Below are 19008 nucleotides of genomic sequence, written 5' to 3' on the forward strand. Positions count from 1 at the left end.
TGTTGGTAAGAAGCGTCGCTAGCTATCGAAAATTATCCGTAGGCTACCGAGGGCTAGTGGAGGCCTCGTTAGAGCTAAAACTGAATCGTTAAAGCTAAGAAAATATCGATAGAGCAAATAACGTATCGTTAAACACAATTTGTTAAAATATTGGTTTATCTTTGTTCTTGTGGATTAGTCGGTATCATTTCTTATAAGTAGTTCTATTATTTCAATGTAAGGATATTTGCTTATAAATATATACATGTTGCAAAATAATATAGGCAAAAAGATATTTTAGATTAAAATAGCTTTTTTTGCAAATTAATCTTCTGCCGATCAGGATTTAATATTTTATAACCTCAAGTGCAGGTATTTTGTACGGGCTTTTGATAGGAATATAACCTATAGGAATCGTGGAAGTGCATGTGAACAGGCAGGACGAATATGCTAGACATGAAAGAGTCGTTATTATTCATTCACTAAAACGAATTACAAATTTCATGTACAGCAGCAATATATTATTAAATTCTCGAGGGTTTCATCAGTTTTCCGTACACTTGCATTATTTTAATGGATACTGTTCTTACTATAATATTTGATATAACGTACTTAATTATTTGTAATTACACATTTAATGAATTCACCTTGTTCCATTATTTCTTACTTAAATATGTATGTACTTACACGTTGACATTAATTGCTTGCCTTCAAAATACTTCATCAGCCTTAAAATTATTAAACAAGTAAAACATTAACTTAACCAAAATTTAGGATACAAAATTAAAACACTTGTGGAAAATAACAAAAATGATGACACCAAAATTATTTAAATTGGTGCAAAAGAAATTAAAAATGGCAGCAGATTTTGCAGAATATGAAAATCACTTATTTCTTAGAAAATCATTATTTCCCGCCAATGACATTCATAACATAAGATGAAACGAAGTTTAAACATCAATTACAAATACATATATCGTTTTATCACGTATAATACGTTACCTTATAAATTAATTCTCTAGGTATGTATCTAGTAATTAATTGGTAGCAATGCACAGTGTTGTCAAGTCTCGCGTAAACTGTGCCGACTCGTCGAGACTGTCGCTTGCATCGTCAAGTCTTGATGAACTGCAAGTACAGAATCGCACCGAGTCGCTAGTGTCGTTCGCGCAAGCGACACTGCCATAGAGTTCGAGAATTCTCGGTAACATTAAATTGGAGAAGGTAACTGTGAAACATACCGTAAGTTACCGGGAACATTGAGAATTTAAGAGAACGTTAATTTTGTTATTTATACCTTAGGTTTCTTCGTTTAAATAACTTTTTTTTTTCAATCAACTTCAAAGTTCAAGCTAAAGAGTAATAATTACTATTAGAAAATATTGATTACAGGGTCGTATTTACCTCCAGCTAAAAATATTCACGTATGTACAACTTCACGGAAAATTCCATGCCATTTGTTTCAAACGAACTGATATTTCATTCTGCGACGAAGCGAATGGGAGGTTTTTATTGGCTACGGAGAACGTACATCGGAAATTCCCCTCTACGATGTTTCTCTATAGCTAATCGAAACCTCTCGTTCGCTCTGTTGAAAAAGTCAAATTCTCGAAATTTCTCGATAAAAAAGGCTTTGGAGAAATTACCGATAAATTAGCGGGAATTTCTCATCGTTTTTGACGTAACTTACTGGATTTAGAACTCTATCGGTACCTACTGACAGTGTAGAGTTCTAAATCCAGTAAGTTACGTCAGAAACGAAGAGAAATTCCCGGTAATTTATCGGTAATTTCTCCAAAGCCTTTTTTATCGAGAAATTATGAGAATTTGAATTTTTCAACAGAGCGAACGAGAGGTTTCGATTAGCTGTAGGGAAATATTGTAGAGGGGAATTTCCGTTGTACGTTCTCCATAACCAATCAAAACCTCCCATTCGCTTTGTCGCAGAATGAAATATCAGTTCGTTTGAAACAAATGGCATGGAATTTTCCGTGAAGTTGTACATACGTAAATATTTCTAGCTGGAGGAAAATACGACCCTATAATGAATATTTTCTAATAGTAATTATTACTCTTTAGCTTGAACTTTAAAGTTGATTGAAAAAAAAAAGTTATATAAACGAAGAAACCTAAAGTATAAATAACAAAATTAACGTTCTCTTAAATTCTCAATGTTCCCGGTAACTTACGGTATGTTTCACAGTTACCTTCTCCAATTTAATGTTACCGAGAATTTTCGAACTCTAGTTACCGATATCGATAAATACCGACACCGAAGTACAGATTCCCGCTGCAGGAGCTGCCAAGCACCACCAAACGCAACCTCCCAACCTCGCTTGGGGCACTCTCTGCAACTCTCTAGTCTATGGTCAGAACGTTGCGGAGAAACGGGTGGGTGCGACTAATGTTCATTGTTCTGGAATCGGCCTGAGCAGTTCAGGGTCTGTGGTACGATCGTGAATATACGGATGAACATAGTCTTCTACGTGCAGAAATCAGTGGTCTAGACATCCTAACATTAAGTTAGAGACGGACGAGGCTGCACATCATTTCTCTGACAACTCAGTAAAAAAATTCACAATCGTGGAAATGTCTCGCATCGCAGCTTTATTGTTCGTCGTGTTCTCAACAAGTGTGGTTTATGGTATGTTTGAAGGAAACAGTATTTTTTTTCTCAAAGTGGTAAGCCAAGCATGGAACACAGGCAGTTAGTAGGATGGTATTTTTCAGTAAATGTTTATGTATGGAGATTGGATGACATTTTTTGTATCAGAGAATAGTGTAACGAGTTTCGCCGGTTCTTTGTGATAGTTTATTAGTTCTCCCATACTAATTCCATAATTTTTGTATATAATCGGAAACATTCACAATTCTCAATTGAAGCTCACCATGGAGTTGCAGAATGAGTTAGCCCTATACATGAATGCATAGGTATATGTACACACGTCATACACACCACCGCGTGCGTACGCACCAAAGCACGCGTTACACACACACGCGCACACACACACAGAGAGAGATAGAAATATACAGGAGCTCTGCTAAACCTGACGAAGATTATTATTCAGAATTTAGTATATATTCTTTTTTTCTCATTACATTGGTACTCAGCTTTGAATATTATAACAATATATGTGGAAATGTTTTGCATGCACTGATTAAAGACTTTAATATATAGTAATCTGTAAAGTAGGGTTAACAATTCAATGCTCAAATGATTTCCACTTTGCTCAAATTGTTGTACTGTTTAGATATTTAATGAATTAATTATTTATGATTTTTGATTAACTAATGGTACAAAGTAGTAATATCGGAACATGTGAGTAACAATGTTCGGTATGGTTATGATTGAGCACAAAGGGCAGATATAATCGGGTATGGTAGATGGCCAGCACCTGCGATAAGAGTTATTTTTTGTAGGACTTCCATGTTTTTTAGAAAAGTAGTCCTGAACACAATAGTTTTGGACTAGATGTAAATGAACTATAGTTTTTTTTATATGTTAAAACTGAAAGGCACACTCTGAATTCTTTACTGGACTATGACTAAGTACGTAATATGTGTAGGAAATATAATTAAGGTGTATCCACTATTAAAAAGTCCTTATATTTTCCATAAATCTTGCAGGCTAATACAGTGACTTATTAAGAGACAATATTAGTGTAGGCTTCAAAACAAAAGCAATCAAAAAGAGCCCACCTACTTGGATCTGTAGTCCAGGATAAACTTCCTTTTCTGCCCACTCCTTCTGAGAATAGCCTTAGTTCAGCCTTATCTTGTGTTTGGATAACAATGACCTCATTTGTTGAGTAATACCTGGAATAGAATCGCCCATGGACCTCCAATCGCTTGGTCTTTGTTCCTCATTGACATATTCCCTTCATATCTGACTGTATAATTTTTTGAAGAATTAGATCCAACTTTTTAGTTCCGGAATTCAACTATACTTTTTCAGAACTATCTCACGAAGGTGAAAACATTCTTACACATGTCCTTACCTTTCACATCAATTTGTAGAAATTAGTGTCACTGAGCTTACTTTTTTTTTTTTAATGAAATTCTAGGCAGTTCTCAAGCTCTTCCCAGGTAGGGCCAGTATGTCTTTGGAAATGATCTTCTAGCTTTTTTGAGCAGTTATCAATTAGGCAAATACTTTATTGCAACTGGATTGTAAGAAGAAAAAATGTATCGTAAATCTATACTAGAAATAAATTTAAAGGAACGATGAAACGACTGGCAATAATAACAATGATGATCCTTATCTTACTGGTGTCAGTTTATGGACCTATGGTGATAGTGTGACCAAGAATTTCTCTGACAGAAACATATAGAATTATTTTTCAAAATTTTTGGACATTTTTGACACATTTTAAAATTCAAGAAAGATGAAAAGACTGCCACAAATTAAATTTGGAGTCGGACAGGTCCAGATAATGTTCTCGAACATATTTCAAGTTTGGCAGTCAAGCGAAAGGGTATACAGATAGTAGTCAATTCTTGGGACCAGGCTGATCGTTCGTTAGAGGGTCGATGCAATCAATGAACTTTTAAAAAATTGTTTTTATTTTTTATAAATTGGTATAAAAGCATGTTTTGTGCATAATTGTAATTTGCAAACCGTGAAAGTTTGAAACTTTAATTGTGTTACAGTTGAAAACGCAGAATACACCACTTATCTAATATGGTGTCAGTTCCAAAATAGTTGTTAAATTTATTCTGTAACACAAACGGTATGAGTTAGAGCTAAGAAGGTAAGAAAAGTAACACAAAATCATTATTCAAAAGCGAAAAGAGAATTGCATTGACTGATTGGCAGTAGACATTTGTGCCCATAATTATGAAAGTGGTCTAAATCATATATTTCTTGTTTCGAGATATTTAATGCATTGCATTTGAATAAATTAAAAAATATTTTTATATTATGCAACATTTTAATTTAGAATTTTATTACTCTTGATTAATGGAAATTTATTATGAATATGAAATTTTGTGTGAATTTCATACCAAAATGTCGTTTTTAAAGTGTGAATTGACTTGGACCATTTTCAAAATTAACTGAATGTCCTATGAATGACTTAAAGCAATAAAAAACTACGAGTTATATTAGAAACAATAATTTTAATGAAATAATTCATGAACCTTTAATAATTATTTTTAAAAAGTAATCCATTTTTATCATTTTAGGCTTTTATCGTTATGAGTTTTTAAGATTCTTAAAATGTTCCTGAAAAACTGGAGGGATGTATGGTAGTAAACACATAATATCTTTATGTTTTTCTTCCGTTACTGGTCTAGTGGTGGGGTATAATGGAAGTAATTTAATATTTCCGTATATTTTTGGTCTTCCTCTTTTAGGTGAAAGATTCAAAACATGGAATTTAGAATCATCTAAAGAAGTATTACGTGGTCGTATAATATCTGCAAATCACATCATATCTGAATAATAATTAACGTATTCACATAATAAGTACGTTGCCATTAACGTAAGTTAGCTAACTGAACCGCTATCTGTTGACATAGTGGTAAAATATATAAATTATTTTTCCGCCAATAATTAGTTCGGAAGAGCCCAACTGAATTAATGCACTTTCAAAATAGAACAAAATGAATTCTATATATTGTTAGGTAGACCGGAAAGTATTGTTGTTTCTGTTATCCTTTGATTGTCATTTGTCGGCTTATTGTGTAGTTCAAAAACGCGCCAAGGAGGGCCACGTGCTATTTTAAGGTTATGTTTATATCAATTCTTTAAATTTTTGACTTAGACAACTTTCATAATTAACACTAAATGAATTCCATATAATATTGAAATTACAACCACTATCTAATGGTTCATTTTTGACAATATCGAAAAAATTACATTGAATTAATTTTATTTTAAAATAATGTGGGGTGAAATAACTGATAAACTCATTTTTTTTTAATTTTGACTTAGACCACTTTCATAATGATGGGCTCATTTATTTCACCTGTTATTCTTGATGAATTTACACTGTCAACTTTAAATGCTATTTTCCACAACTTGTACTATTTTAATCCTAATGTCAGACTAAGTATCTGAGTAACCTTTTGTTTCTTCCTATGTAAATTTTCTATACTTCCTGGGCAGATATTAAAAAATGTTGCCGTAAGTCTCTTCTTGGGCTTTATTTAAACATTTTTGTACATAATCAAAAAGTCGAGTGGACTGACATAATGGCACTTCTAATAATTAGTGTAAATTTTGTTTTATTATATGATGTTAATCGTCCCTAGCATTATTTTAAACTTAAAAAGATTTATGTATGGATTGGGGTATCAATACGTTTGAAAATACATGTGCTCCAAGTAAAACAGATTTTTTTTTTACAGAAAATAATATCTAAAAACGTATGTTGCACATGCTACAGCAATATCTTTTCGGGGCGAAATTTGGTTGGAAACTAGCTCACCATCATTACCTCGCACAGGTTAAGAGCAATTTTGCGTGCAAGAACAAAAATTTTCAAAAGTGTAAAAAGCGTATATGTATAAACAGCCGTGCGTACATAAATACTCCAGTTGGATGCAAACTTTAAATGTCAAATTTACAAAATTCAAGGTTCTTACTCATATCTCACTTTTAGCATTAAAAGACGTATTTTAGAGCACTGTTAAAAGAGACTCTACTCATGTCTCGCTTTTAAATCACTTTTAAATCACTTTTATAGAAAGTCCTTAAAAGAAGCCATAAAAGACGTATTTTAGCAGGAATATCTATTCATACCCACTGAACACCATACATAACAGTTACGTAACTTAAAACTAACAAATAACATAACGTTCGTTACAATGTAACATGCTAACAGTTACGTAACATAGAGCTAACTAGTTACCTGCCATTTGTACAATGCCGTAATTTAACAGTTATGTAACAAGGAGCTAACCAGTTACATAACATTTGTTACTATCATATCTACATAAATGTAGCGTAACTTTGTTACTCTTATCTTACATTATGTTACTGTCCTGGTATTACTGTCTATATGCAGCACATATTTGTAACAAAACAGAACTACATTGGTGCTGTCATTTATTTTATTACATCATCTTCATCGTCATTGTCATAATTCATTGTCGAATGTCATAAGATTAATATATGTCATATTTTCTTTTCTAATCATATGAAAAAATGTAATTTTACTTCGTACGCGCATACACATCAGTAATTGTTTGCAAGTCGAATGAAATCCTAGTCTTTAAATAAAATCAGATAGTTTGTCTTTCACATAATTTCATTTAAAGTCTGATCTATTATATAATACCTAACTATTGCTAAGTGACACAAAATAATACAAAATAAAAAAATTGTATAATTTTGTATAAAATTGCTTTATTTTTTGTATTAAATGTTTGAAAAATTAATATTATTTGCAGGTAACTGAACTTATAATATTAATATAACATGTTATCTTATTGAGTGGGAAATAATAACAAACATCTTACTTCCATGTTACTTTTATGCTACATAACACGTTAGTTCCGAAAACGTAACATTTACCTAACAGTTACATAACAGGGTTCTATGGGTACCTCCTTTTAAGCTTCTTTTTGAGCGCTTTTAGGATAAAAGTGAGCGACGATTCCCTAAAAGTTGGTAGGGGGATATTTAAACTGCTTTTAGTTGTCAAAATCATACATCAAATTTTGACATCTTTTAGTTCTCGAAATCGTACATGAAAAATCGAATGGATTAACGACATTTTTTTACAAAGCACAAGTTTGCGAAGTGAATACAGTGCATCAAATAAATACCAGGGACTTTTGAAGTCGAATTTATGTCGTTCTTGACTAACCAAGAAATTGGGCTTTGGTTCCGGCTTTATTCTGTCAAATTCGCTTTCCATTTTCGTGGCAAAGTTCAGCAGACTCTGAACTTTTGGCATACAAAAAACGCACGCGCTGGGCACGCGGAGCGCATGCGCGTAACGCAGTTGTCACATTTTTCCGACGTTGTTATATTACATTTCGTGAAAGTGGCCTTTTCATTGAAAGCGATCATAAAAGAAGATATGAGTATGGTATCTTTTAGCAGCGGTCTCATCATCTTTAACTAAAAGACGTTTAAAAGCGCCGAAAAAAGTGAGATATGGGTAAGGCCTTAAGAGTTTGTGTCCACGATGCTAGAATTCGGTTGAAAAAATCGGATCAAGATAAAGTGTCTGAAGTGATATTAGGTGTAATATGATGTGCAGGACGTACTAATCTACACAGATTTCTATCATAAATCTAGATCACTAACAATGAAAGTTCAAGGCCTTTTCCGGTTTATCTGATTTCGGTTTCCTTTTAAAGGCACAAGAGGGCAATGTAGTTTGTAACTTGAGGCGTTCAGACAAAATCGCGAAAGTGCAAATGTCACACGATGACATTTAACATTTATTGTTTTCACGAGTTAAATAAAAAAATGCCGCAACAGTATAAAATTAATAACAAAAGTAATAAATTAATTTAAATACAAATTCTCAGAATTCTCTTAAATTCTTTTAAGTTCTTTGGAGATCTTCAGATTATGTAAGATTCTCGGTTATATTACTCGAAATTGAGTTCTCGAGAATTTAAAAAAACAGGCCTGGAGTATTTCGACTCGTTTGTAGCAGGCTTCTGTATGCCAATTCCGAAGCTCTTGACATCGTTAACCGTGTTCTTTCAATAGGTTAACGATATTGGCAGCTGTCGAATTGACGTACCGAATCCCGTCTCTGTGTCCTCCCCACTCTACCATCAGAGGGCGGGAAGCGCGACTCGACTAGAATATCCCTATAAAATGTACGGGTCAGCGTACCCAAACGGTAACTGATGGAACCCTGAATGAGGTAAGGCAGAAGGAAGCCCTGACACATTTTTGTCCAGTCCGTACAGCACTGTCAGCGATCTAGATTTAGTTACAGAAATCTGTGCTGATCTGTATACTAACCATGTACGTACAATATATGCACCGCATATTGTGTGTCGTTGACAGAACGGTAAGAGAATGGGTGCATTCAGAGGAGACAACTGTTGAGTGATCGGTTAGCGCTGCATCTGCTGAATGGGTACGTTCACTCAACATGTTTACTGATCAGACGCCATTTTATGTATCACAAATTTTCTACGCTTCCTACGCTCAACGTGTTGGGTAGATCGAATTCAAATTCAAACCGTGTAGCTTCAAGTTAAAGAAGCAAGGATGGCAAATGAGATCAATTATTACAGTGAAATGTATGAAGTGAACGGTCTTCGGTACGATGTAGTAGAGAGTGTAGAAGTGCATAAAATGTTATAAAATGGTACGTTATTTCGAAATGTATACTTAACCTTAATCTAATGTATTCTATCTTCCTAATATAGACCAAAAAACTAATAATAAATAAATAATTAAGTTAGCATGAACATGTGAGTGTTTTTTTTTCAGACGTTATATTCTGTTATGAATATTTTTTTAAAAATATATCATGTATAGAAGTTGTTGGTGTATGTAAGGAAAAGGTGCAAAATCCTTCAGGTAATGAAGTAGCTGAAATAATACACGACGTACATGTACTGTAAGTACTGACTGCTAATATAATTAATATAACTAATATAATTATATTAGTAGTCAGTGCTATAAGGAGGTTAGGTTACACAACACTGGATGCCGCCATATTATGATCATTGAACAGTCCATTCAGCAGAAAATCGCAACATGTTCCCAACTAATCGGTAACCGCTTTTCTCCTCTGAATGCACTCAATGGGTCTGTCGTGATCGAGTCTACGCTTCTCTGCGCTGGTGGAATACGCAGTAAGTTTTTGACGGTTGACAGCAATACACACATGCACATACGCAAATTACTTTACTGCGCACTCATGTTACGCAGATAAGCGTAGACCCGATCGCAATTGTTCTCGTTTTCTCGCCGTTCTGTTAGACGCAGTCACAGCCATATTCAAGTATAGGGAGTGAGCGGTCCATATATTATACGTCTGTGATATTAACCGGATAGTGTTAGGTCGGGGATCGTTTACTCGGGAGCGGTGATAGCGATTACCCGAGGATGTCGATCGGACCGTGCCTCGTGGGTTTGTTTTTGGGGACTCGCTTCCAGATGGTTGAAACCAGCCAAAGACCTCGTCGAGCAAAGTAACGAAGATACTTTATTTTCGATGCCTCTCGGTTTTACAGGAACGACTCGTAGACTCGGTCAACTCAAGGGGACTAGCGTTCGCCGAGAGTTACAGGTGCCTTGCACGCAAGTTACAGAATGGAGACAGTTCAAACTTCGGTAGATCAGAGAGCGAGCCCTTCGGAGCGGGCCTTTTTATACTGACCTAGGATGTTCCTAGGCGCGGAGGAGGATGCTTATTGGTGGGTTTTTAAGATTGAGGAGGGAAATGTCTCATGTGATTGGCTTGGGGACAGGTCGAAGGGGAAACAGGTGGAAAGTGTCTTTTTCCAGAGAATCTAAATGTTTGACGTTTCCCAGGGCTGTCATCTAGTTTGGGGTGCGGAAGTATTCGGATAAACAAAGGGGAGATAAGAACGAGAGAGAGCATGTCTCCAGGAGCGTTTCGGAGCACGAGACGCGTTGCTTAGCGTCTTTCTTAATATTACTTAAAATAAAATGTTAGGTAGGGACCTAACAATAATTGATAGCCTACAAAATTGTGTGGTTTCGAAGGGACCAGAGAGGCATCATGTTATGGGCATATTAACTAATATTGTATTTGCGGATGCGTAAAAGTAATGCGTCATTCAACCGTAGATAGTATAAGACGTGTCAAATGAATTTACTGGAAGAAAATTGTCATTTTTATTAAAATACTACGAGAAAAAAGATAACCGTTTTATTTTAGTCGAAGCTTTGTTACGATATATACAATGCATCATTTTACACGTAACTTGTTTCTTCTGCCCTTTATACCTTAAACGTTTACCTTTGCAAATTGACAGTTCATCATTTGTTATTGCCGCGATTAACGGTTCAAAACTTTTGCACATACCTACTAGTTATTTATTTAGTATCGTTGCCCATGTGTAGTGACGCTGGGGTGCTTTGAATTCGCTGAAGTCCTCTTCGTATAGAACAAATAGGTATCAACTATATAAGTTAGTACATGTTGCAACGGGAAATTGGGGTTACTCGCACCCACGCTCTGCAAACTGGTAATCCGTGTGGCCCCTCCATGAAAATCCTAATCTTAAACCCAGGCGGTGGAAATTTGAATTGGCGATAGGAGCGACCCGCTTAAATTTTGTTAAGGGTGTCAGGCATGCTTCAACATGCCGCGGGCCTTCCGGAAATCCCGGCTAAGGAAGTCCAAGCTCGGCTGTGGAAAATAGCGGAAAAGCTTCAATTGCCGGTCGCTAAGCCTTGCAAGAATCCTCGAAGGACTACATGCGGCACGGTAGAGTCGGGGGGTGCACGCAAGAAACACGGAGCCATTAAAAAGAAGTTCGGGTTAGGATGCGGGTATAAATTAAAAGATCAAAATTAGATAATAACCAACTAATGGAAGCTCTTTATTGGACAGCTTACTTCTGGATTCCGAGGCCAATTGATTTTACAAGGAAGGTACCTGAGGTGTCCTCCTCCGATTTTGTTCATATTTAAATATGTTATAGAGGACTAAAATCTAAGGGATGTAGGAGATGAAGTTACCGAAGCGAAACCACTGTTAATGAGTCTATATTGTTGTAGATTTACAGAACATTAATTGGATTATTGTTCAAAACCGTAGATATGATTCTCGAGGTGGCGTATATAAAAAATGGATCCAAGTGCTCCGTTCTAAGATCCTTGACCAAGTGCCGTCCCGTCCACTGTTTGCAGGGACCGTCTTGGTCTAGCCGCATCAGTTGTTTAGGCCATGCTCATATCTTGTAAACATTCTCGCCTTTCCTCGCCCATGATTCTGGGAATAGGTCCGCCCATGGACCTCCGATAATTTGCCTTGCCTCTTCGAAATATTTCCTTCAGGGACACGTGCTTTTTTTTTTATCGGAGGATAAACACTTTTAGGGGGTGAAATCAGGCTTCAAAGTTGGCCGTGCAAGGGGGTGAGTTGGCTGTTTCATTTAGAAGCACTCGACCGATTTTCATGAAACAACCATCAAAATGTAGGGAATGAAGAATTATGAAACATGCATTTGGAATTTTTAGAAAAAATTCATTTTTAAGAGGTGAGCCACCCCTTTGAATACTTCTTTTACCCCTTACGCTAGCAGTAATTGTTCTATCCAAATGAAACATTTTTTGTATTGTTCTGATCTATAAATTAACCAAGTTTCATTTGGATAAAGCAATTACTGCTAGCGTAAGGGGTAAAAGAAGTATTCAAAGGGGTGGCTCACCCTTTAAAAATGAATTTTTTCTAAAAATTCCAAATGCATGTTTCATAATTCTTCATTCCCTACATTTTGACGGTTGTTTCATGAAAATCGGTCGAGTGCTTCTATATGAAACAGCTAACTCACCCCCTTGCACGGTCAACCTTGAAGCCTGATTTCACCCCCTCAAAGTGTTTATCCGCCGATAAAAAAAAATACGGGTCCCTTAGATTTTAGTCCTCTATAACATATTTAAAAATGAACAAAATCGGAGGGCGACACCTCAGGTACCTTCCTTGTTAGAAGATCTCAATTTCAAATTGTTTTCACAACCCGTAATGTGGTATGCTAACTCTTATGACGTCGTCGCAGAGTGGCCACATAAAATTGTAAGGTCATTGAAGCTAGCACCCCCACCATATCCAGAATTTTGAACTTCCGGTCTATATTTGTGAGCTATTTATGAGCTCTCAAAAGGCGACAGAAAAAAATTGTGAACTCTTACCGTTTACGAGAAAATGATTTTTTTTAGGTGGGGGTGTTTTAAAGCTTCCATTGAAGTTAACAGCCCCACCCCTAAAAAAATTGTCAAAATAAAAAATTAAGTATGTCAGATTTATGTGCTATTTATGAGCTCTACAACGAGTCCAAATACAACCCTCTCGCACCACCAGAAAGAGGTAAACCCCCCTCCCGTACTACCGGCACACATATCAATTCATAGAATGCAATTTTTTTCTAGAATATTGCAACGCAGGATTTGAGCTATTTATGAACTCTTCGTAGAGGTTAAACTCAAAAATCTCGCCCCCCCCGGAAGGGGTAAACAATCCCTTCAAAAAGTTCAACATATTGTTATTTCTGTCCGTTGAATGAGATATTTGTTGGGGATAATTATCATTTGTTAACGAATTTAAGTTAGCAAAACACGTGACGACTAAACAACCTGTCGATGAAATTTCCCGGGGGCAAAACGGCGAAACATTATAATTTCCATAAAAAATATCATCTTCCACGGACAGAAATAACAAAATGTTATACTTTCTCTAGAAAATTCCCGATGGAAACGTGCGGTGGCGGCGGCGGGGGGGAGGCAGACACCCCATGGAACTAACCTAACCTCCTCCCATTACTAATCTGGGTGGATATTATTTATAAAAATCGTGGCTTAATTCATATAGAAGGCATTTATTAGAAATTGATTTTCACATTAAAAAATTAATCATTTGATACAGTTTATACGTGGCATTGCTGTATTAATCACGAGGAGTAGCAAGACCAGCTACGAGATGAAGCAAAAAAATAGTGGACTGTTTCTTCTATGAATAGTTAATTAGTAATTATTTCTCATGTGAAGGACTTATTTAATTCTCGCCATTTCGGGAGGTCATGTTGCGGCGATATCATAAGGGTTGGCATACCGCAGTAAGGCTTGTATACAAAATTCGAAATTTGGTCCTCCTAGGAGTAATTAATTAGCAATAATAACTCCCCTGAAGGAGTCATCCTTTACTCGCAATTTTCATCTCACTATGCTGCGACTAGCACTAAGGGTGGTGGCATACCCAGTCGGGGGTGAGCAAAAGAATCGATTTTGGCTTATCTGTGAGTAATCTATTAGCAATAAATTCTGGTGTATACGTCAATTATAAATATTTGCTTTATTATTATTCTTATAATGTGAGAATGCTAGCTTTACATAAAGCTGGCATCTCCACCGTTTTTTGGGAAAGTATAAGAGTAAACAATGTTTTTCTTACGCAATAACAGAAAAAAATTAGCAATAAATTTTATTTAATTGTGCTGAAGTGACAATGTCAGGTTTAAGAACATAGATATTCATGTAATGCACTTGTACAGTAATAAGTAGCAATAAATTGAGCAGCATAGTAAAACTATTAGGTTTTCGGTCTCTTCTCTCTTGAGATCCATACGGCTAAAGGTAGTTTAAGGATGAAAGGGGCGGTGTTTCGAATCTGGCTTTTGGATATTCCTAGAGCACTTAAATAGCATAAAAATAGTGCGAGAAATGAACGTGCAAAATTTTGTTATCTCTATCTGTTCTTTCTGGGAGCTTTTATGATTCGGGGTAGTTTTGGGGTGAAAAGGGTAGTCTTTCGAATCTGGCTCTTGGATATCCATACAGCACTAAAATAGCACCAAAATAAGGCAAGAAGGGAATGGGCAAAATGTTATTATTTCTACCTCTTCTGTTTTGAAGTTTATACGATCGGGGGTAGTTTTCGGGTGAAAGGGGTGCTGTTTCGGATCTGGTTCTTCGGTATTTCTAGAGCACTAAAATAGCACCAAAATACTGCGTACTCGTTTTTCTGTCAATGTTTCTGTTCTTTGCACTGCACGCCAGAAGGCGAACAGCTCCTAGTAGTTCTGATTCATTGTTTTTAAACCAGACTTCTACTGGGATAAAGCGTACGGAGGGATGCAACTTCGCGTTACGTTGTTCTGAATGAGAATCGAGGACTTCCTTCGTTCGTTGTAAAAAGCAGAGTATCCCTTTTGGAGTCACGCAAGGACTCGCGGTGCCTCAGAAAAATGTTACCGCGTTGTGGAAGGGAAACAAATTTTTTCTAAGTTTTACGTGATTGGTTCGTTGGCGGAAATGCCCAAAAAAGTCGCCTCCCACGACTTCGGCAACGAGGGTAGCAAAAGGGTAGCCAGGTCGAGTACGGTTTGACCATGCCTTTGTAAGATCACGTACCGTCCGAGGGTATTTTTTATGGTCTTGTTTACCCAACCCTTCGCGAAAGTTCGGTTCCTTCGCACAAAGGCAAACAACATTTGGCGGCCAAATGCACACCGTGAGAAAGCGGAGAAAGTCAAAATTCCCAGGATGGTACGAGGTCTCGTGAAGTTATAACTATGTACTCTAATTACTACACGCATTTTTCTTACGGACGTAACACTTTCCTTTAATGAAGTATGCACTGTGGGGATGCTGAGTGAACGTTCACTCAGCACCACCATCAATTTTTGGGATAAGGGGTGGAGTACTAAAATCAGGGCAGTAGCACTAAAGAAGCACTAAGTTCTCCAATTGGTTTCATTCTATGTTTCCGATGTGGGGGTGCCTACTGTACAGTGGGGGACATGAATGCCTTCCCTGCATATATGGTATGCCAATGCATGATGGAAAGGCATTCATGCCCGTCAGGGTACATACATCTCATAAACGAAAGACCTCTTCATTATTCATTTTTCATACTCTATTAATTAAAGTTGAAATATGTTACACATTAAAATTTTGGAATTTGTTGAGATTTAAAACATCCTACATCTCACCATAATTATATTTTTTGTTTAGGAATGGAATGCCAGTTAGGACACAGCAGCAATATCATTGAACGAATCATCAAGAGTTGTCCGAGACCAATCTTGGATAGTTCCGACAAGGAATATTGTTGTATAGACATCCAAACTGAGAGTTTCTATTGCTGCAATGCTGAAGAAGCTCTGAAAACTGGGTATTTATTTTATTGCTCCTTATTCATCTTGCAAGAACTTGTTTTTAAGATATTCATACCTTATCTTTCTGAAAAATGTCATATTGCAACTGTAAAGAAATTGTCTCATGAGCAAACATGCGAACTCAATCAGGGTTGTAAGATCTACTTTCATGACAATTACTAGTTGCGAACACCTCTAGCGGGATAACATTATGAACCACCTTAAGATGAAGTAAAGCCTCCTTCAAGTTAGTAAAATAGAATAAGACTTTTTTTGAAAGGTATTCCACTGAACTGGCTGCAATTGTAGCACATAATTCGGGAGTATGTAATATACTGACGTTTTCTAAATTGGGGTTTTCAACCATTTTTTTTTTACTTACCATTAGTCCAGACCAGAACCAAAATGACGTCATGCTCTTATGTTTCGATCAATGTGATTTTCGAAGGCTCTGATGTGAGAAACGAAAATCTCAGGAGCGTCGCCCAACAATTTAGTACCCTTTAGTAATCGAGGAATACGCATTTAAGGTGATGTGAAGCACGTCGAGGAACTTGATCGATATCGCTAAAAAAGATTTTTCGAAATACCTACGCTGCTGACGTTCGTTTCTATATTGACAAGTGTGTCGAATTATATTGGGTATTGTACTAAATAGCATATTCCACCTGTCGTTTTCGTATAATAATTATAAAGAAATTGAAGTAAAACTCCAGAAATCCTCTGGATTCATGGTTTCTAATGTCCTAATTGACTGCAGAGTGACACCCTGCGCCGTCTGTGATTTCCGTATCAACTGAAATTTCACTCTGAGGCCTCAGATTACCATCGTTTTAGTATAGCAGCGTGTCAGACATTTTTTTTACCTTTATCCCGCTCAAATGCCAGTTTATCAGTTACCAAAGTGTTCTAACTTGCCGTCCAATTGTCCTCACACTTTCGTTTCTCATGTTAGAGCTTTTAATAATTGTATATTTATCGAGATATGAGCGCTCGACGCCATTTTGTTTTTCACTTCACTTTAAACGTGATAAAGACAAAAAAGTGACTTATGAGCTTCATTGCCTCAGGGAAATAACCCTCACAAAAACACTTTCTGTGTAAAATAAAAAAACACCGGCAAATTCATCGTTTCATGCAGAATTATTTTATGATAATGTTTCCACAAAATAACGTTTGAGCTCACAAAAGGCATCAAATCAATCACTTTTGCCAAATTCGTGTATTGTTGCATGCAAAATCAAATTTGATAAAATCATCTACAGAGCAACAATTGTGCGCACAAATAAACGTGTTTCGTTTCATTTTAAAGTCACGGATCGAGTATTTCGACGGAGCAAAATGTGATCTTGAAAATCATTGGAATAACGTGGCGGATGACAGATGGCTCTGAAAAATCTGAAAAAATTATAGGGGCTTCGGAATGTAACGTTTTCAAGTTATGCCTAACGTGAATTCATTATAAATTCTATTAACTGAATTATAAACATTTATCCGCTCGAAGGGCCGAAATTTGGCGCAAAGACCTCGCGCATATACAGGGTGTTACAGAACTCGGTCACGGTTTATACACCGCTATTCTTGTTGAAAAAGGAGTCAAAAAGTCCTGTACTATTTTTTTCCTATAGTGCATAAATTCCTTGTAAAAAGTAATTCAAGTACAGCCCACAATCAATGGCTTTCCCGAACGGAAGGTATAGCGGAAAGGACGCCGGTAAGACTGCGTTCGGCTGTCTGCGGCGTAGCTGCATTCCCGGCGTCCTCTCCGCTATGCGTTCCGTTCGGGAACGTGATTTATTGTCTGTGCTTCAATTAATTATTAAAGGAAATTTATGCACTGTAGGAAAAAATAGTACAGGACTTTTCGACTCCTTTCTCGACAAGGATAGCGCTATATAAACCGTGAGTACGAGTTCTGTATATGACGTAGATTTATACCTATGAATTTATGCATGTGTTTGTAATTTGGTGCAAAATTCTACTGAGTTTCTTAATGCTGAACCTTCTATTACCGGCTGAAAAACGATTTCCGAGTTCACAAAAATAGGCTTGATAAAATGCGAAATGATTTTCCAAAATGATATATAGCTAACAGATTAATCGACCTCCGATTGAAATTGGAAAAAAAAAATAAAACTTTGTAGATTCTATCATCGCTCAAACTGTCACTTGCGACAAATCTATGTCCAAATAAAAGCACTTGAGATCTGCTCACGTTTCTAATGACCGTACATCTATTAAAAAAAAAAAATGGTAAATCTGTAATGAACCAATTCCAAATAATTTTGTAACGAAAAAAAAAAAAACAGTGGTCGTTTTACACGTGTCATTCAAAATCCTACAACACACGTAAGAATGAACAATATTCAGCTCGGAGTTATCAACACAGATGACAATGTTATATCCTTCTAATATAATAAATATACTACAGTGTACTGATCTAGGAGAGAATACATAATTGAACAGTATTTGATGAGTGGTTGTCAACGTTTTCTTTAAACTTATTCGAATTTCAATACAGAATAGGCAATAATAAGTAATAACTGATCGTAATACTTCGCGTCGTCTGTGGAGTGACTGTCGACTTCAGCTTTCCCTTAACAGACAGAAGCAAACATTACCCTACGAGTTCAGCCAAAGAATTCAGAAGTTTCATAGAAGCTCAGATCATATGTCTGCGCTAGAGTTCTAAATCCAGTAAGTTACGTCAGAAACGAAGAGAAATTCCCGGTAACTTATCGGTAATTTCTCCAAAGCCTTTTTTATCGAGAAATTATGAGAATTTGAATTTTTCAACAGATCGAACGAGAGGTTTCGATTAGCTATAGAGAAACATCGTAGAGGGGAATTTCCGTTGTACGTTCTCCGTAGCCAATCAAAACCTCCCATTCGCTTCGTCGCAGAATGAAATATCAGTTCATTTGAAACAAATCGCATGGAATTTTCCGTGAAGTTGTAGATACGTGAATATTTTTAGCTGGAGGCAAATACGACCCTATAATCAATATTTTCTAATAGTAATTATTACTCTATAGCTTGAACTTTGAAGTTGATTGAAAAAAAAAAGTTATTTAAACGAAGAAACCTAAAGTATAAATAACAAAATTAACGTTCTCTTAAATTCTCAATGTTCCCAGTGACTTACGGTATGTTTCACAGTTACCTTCTCCAATTTAATGTTACCGAGAACTTTCGAACTCTAGTCAGCGCTTGATATTCTAAAAGTTGGCTAACAAACCAGGAGTGGAGGTAGAAAAG

General features: G+C 36.3%; 1 protein-coding gene across 1 annotated transcript in view; it reads left to right on the plus strand.

The window, feature by feature from the left end:
• Positions 1 to 2241: 2241 nt before the first annotated feature.
• Positions 2242 to 19008, plus strand: part of LOC105699945 (protein shisa-5) — a 31883-nt gene continuing 15116 nt past the window's right edge. Inside the window, exons 1-2 of the mRNA XM_012425399.2 lie at positions 2242 to 2623; positions 15608 to 15767. Of these exons, the coding sequence (XP_012280822.1) occupies positions 2569 to 2623; positions 15608 to 15767 (215 nt within the window). The 5' untranslated portion in view covers positions 2242 to 2568. The remainder of the gene's footprint in view (positions 2624 to 15607; positions 15768 to 19008) is intronic.

The sequence above is a fragment of the Orussus abietinus genome, unplaced genomic scaffold (assembly GCF_000612105.2).
Source record: "Orussus abietinus isolate OABI.00-Male unplaced genomic scaffold, Oabi_2.0 scaffold218, whole genome shotgun sequence".
Taxonomy (NCBI): domain Eukaryota; kingdom Metazoa; phylum Arthropoda; class Insecta; order Hymenoptera; family Orussidae; genus Orussus; species Orussus abietinus.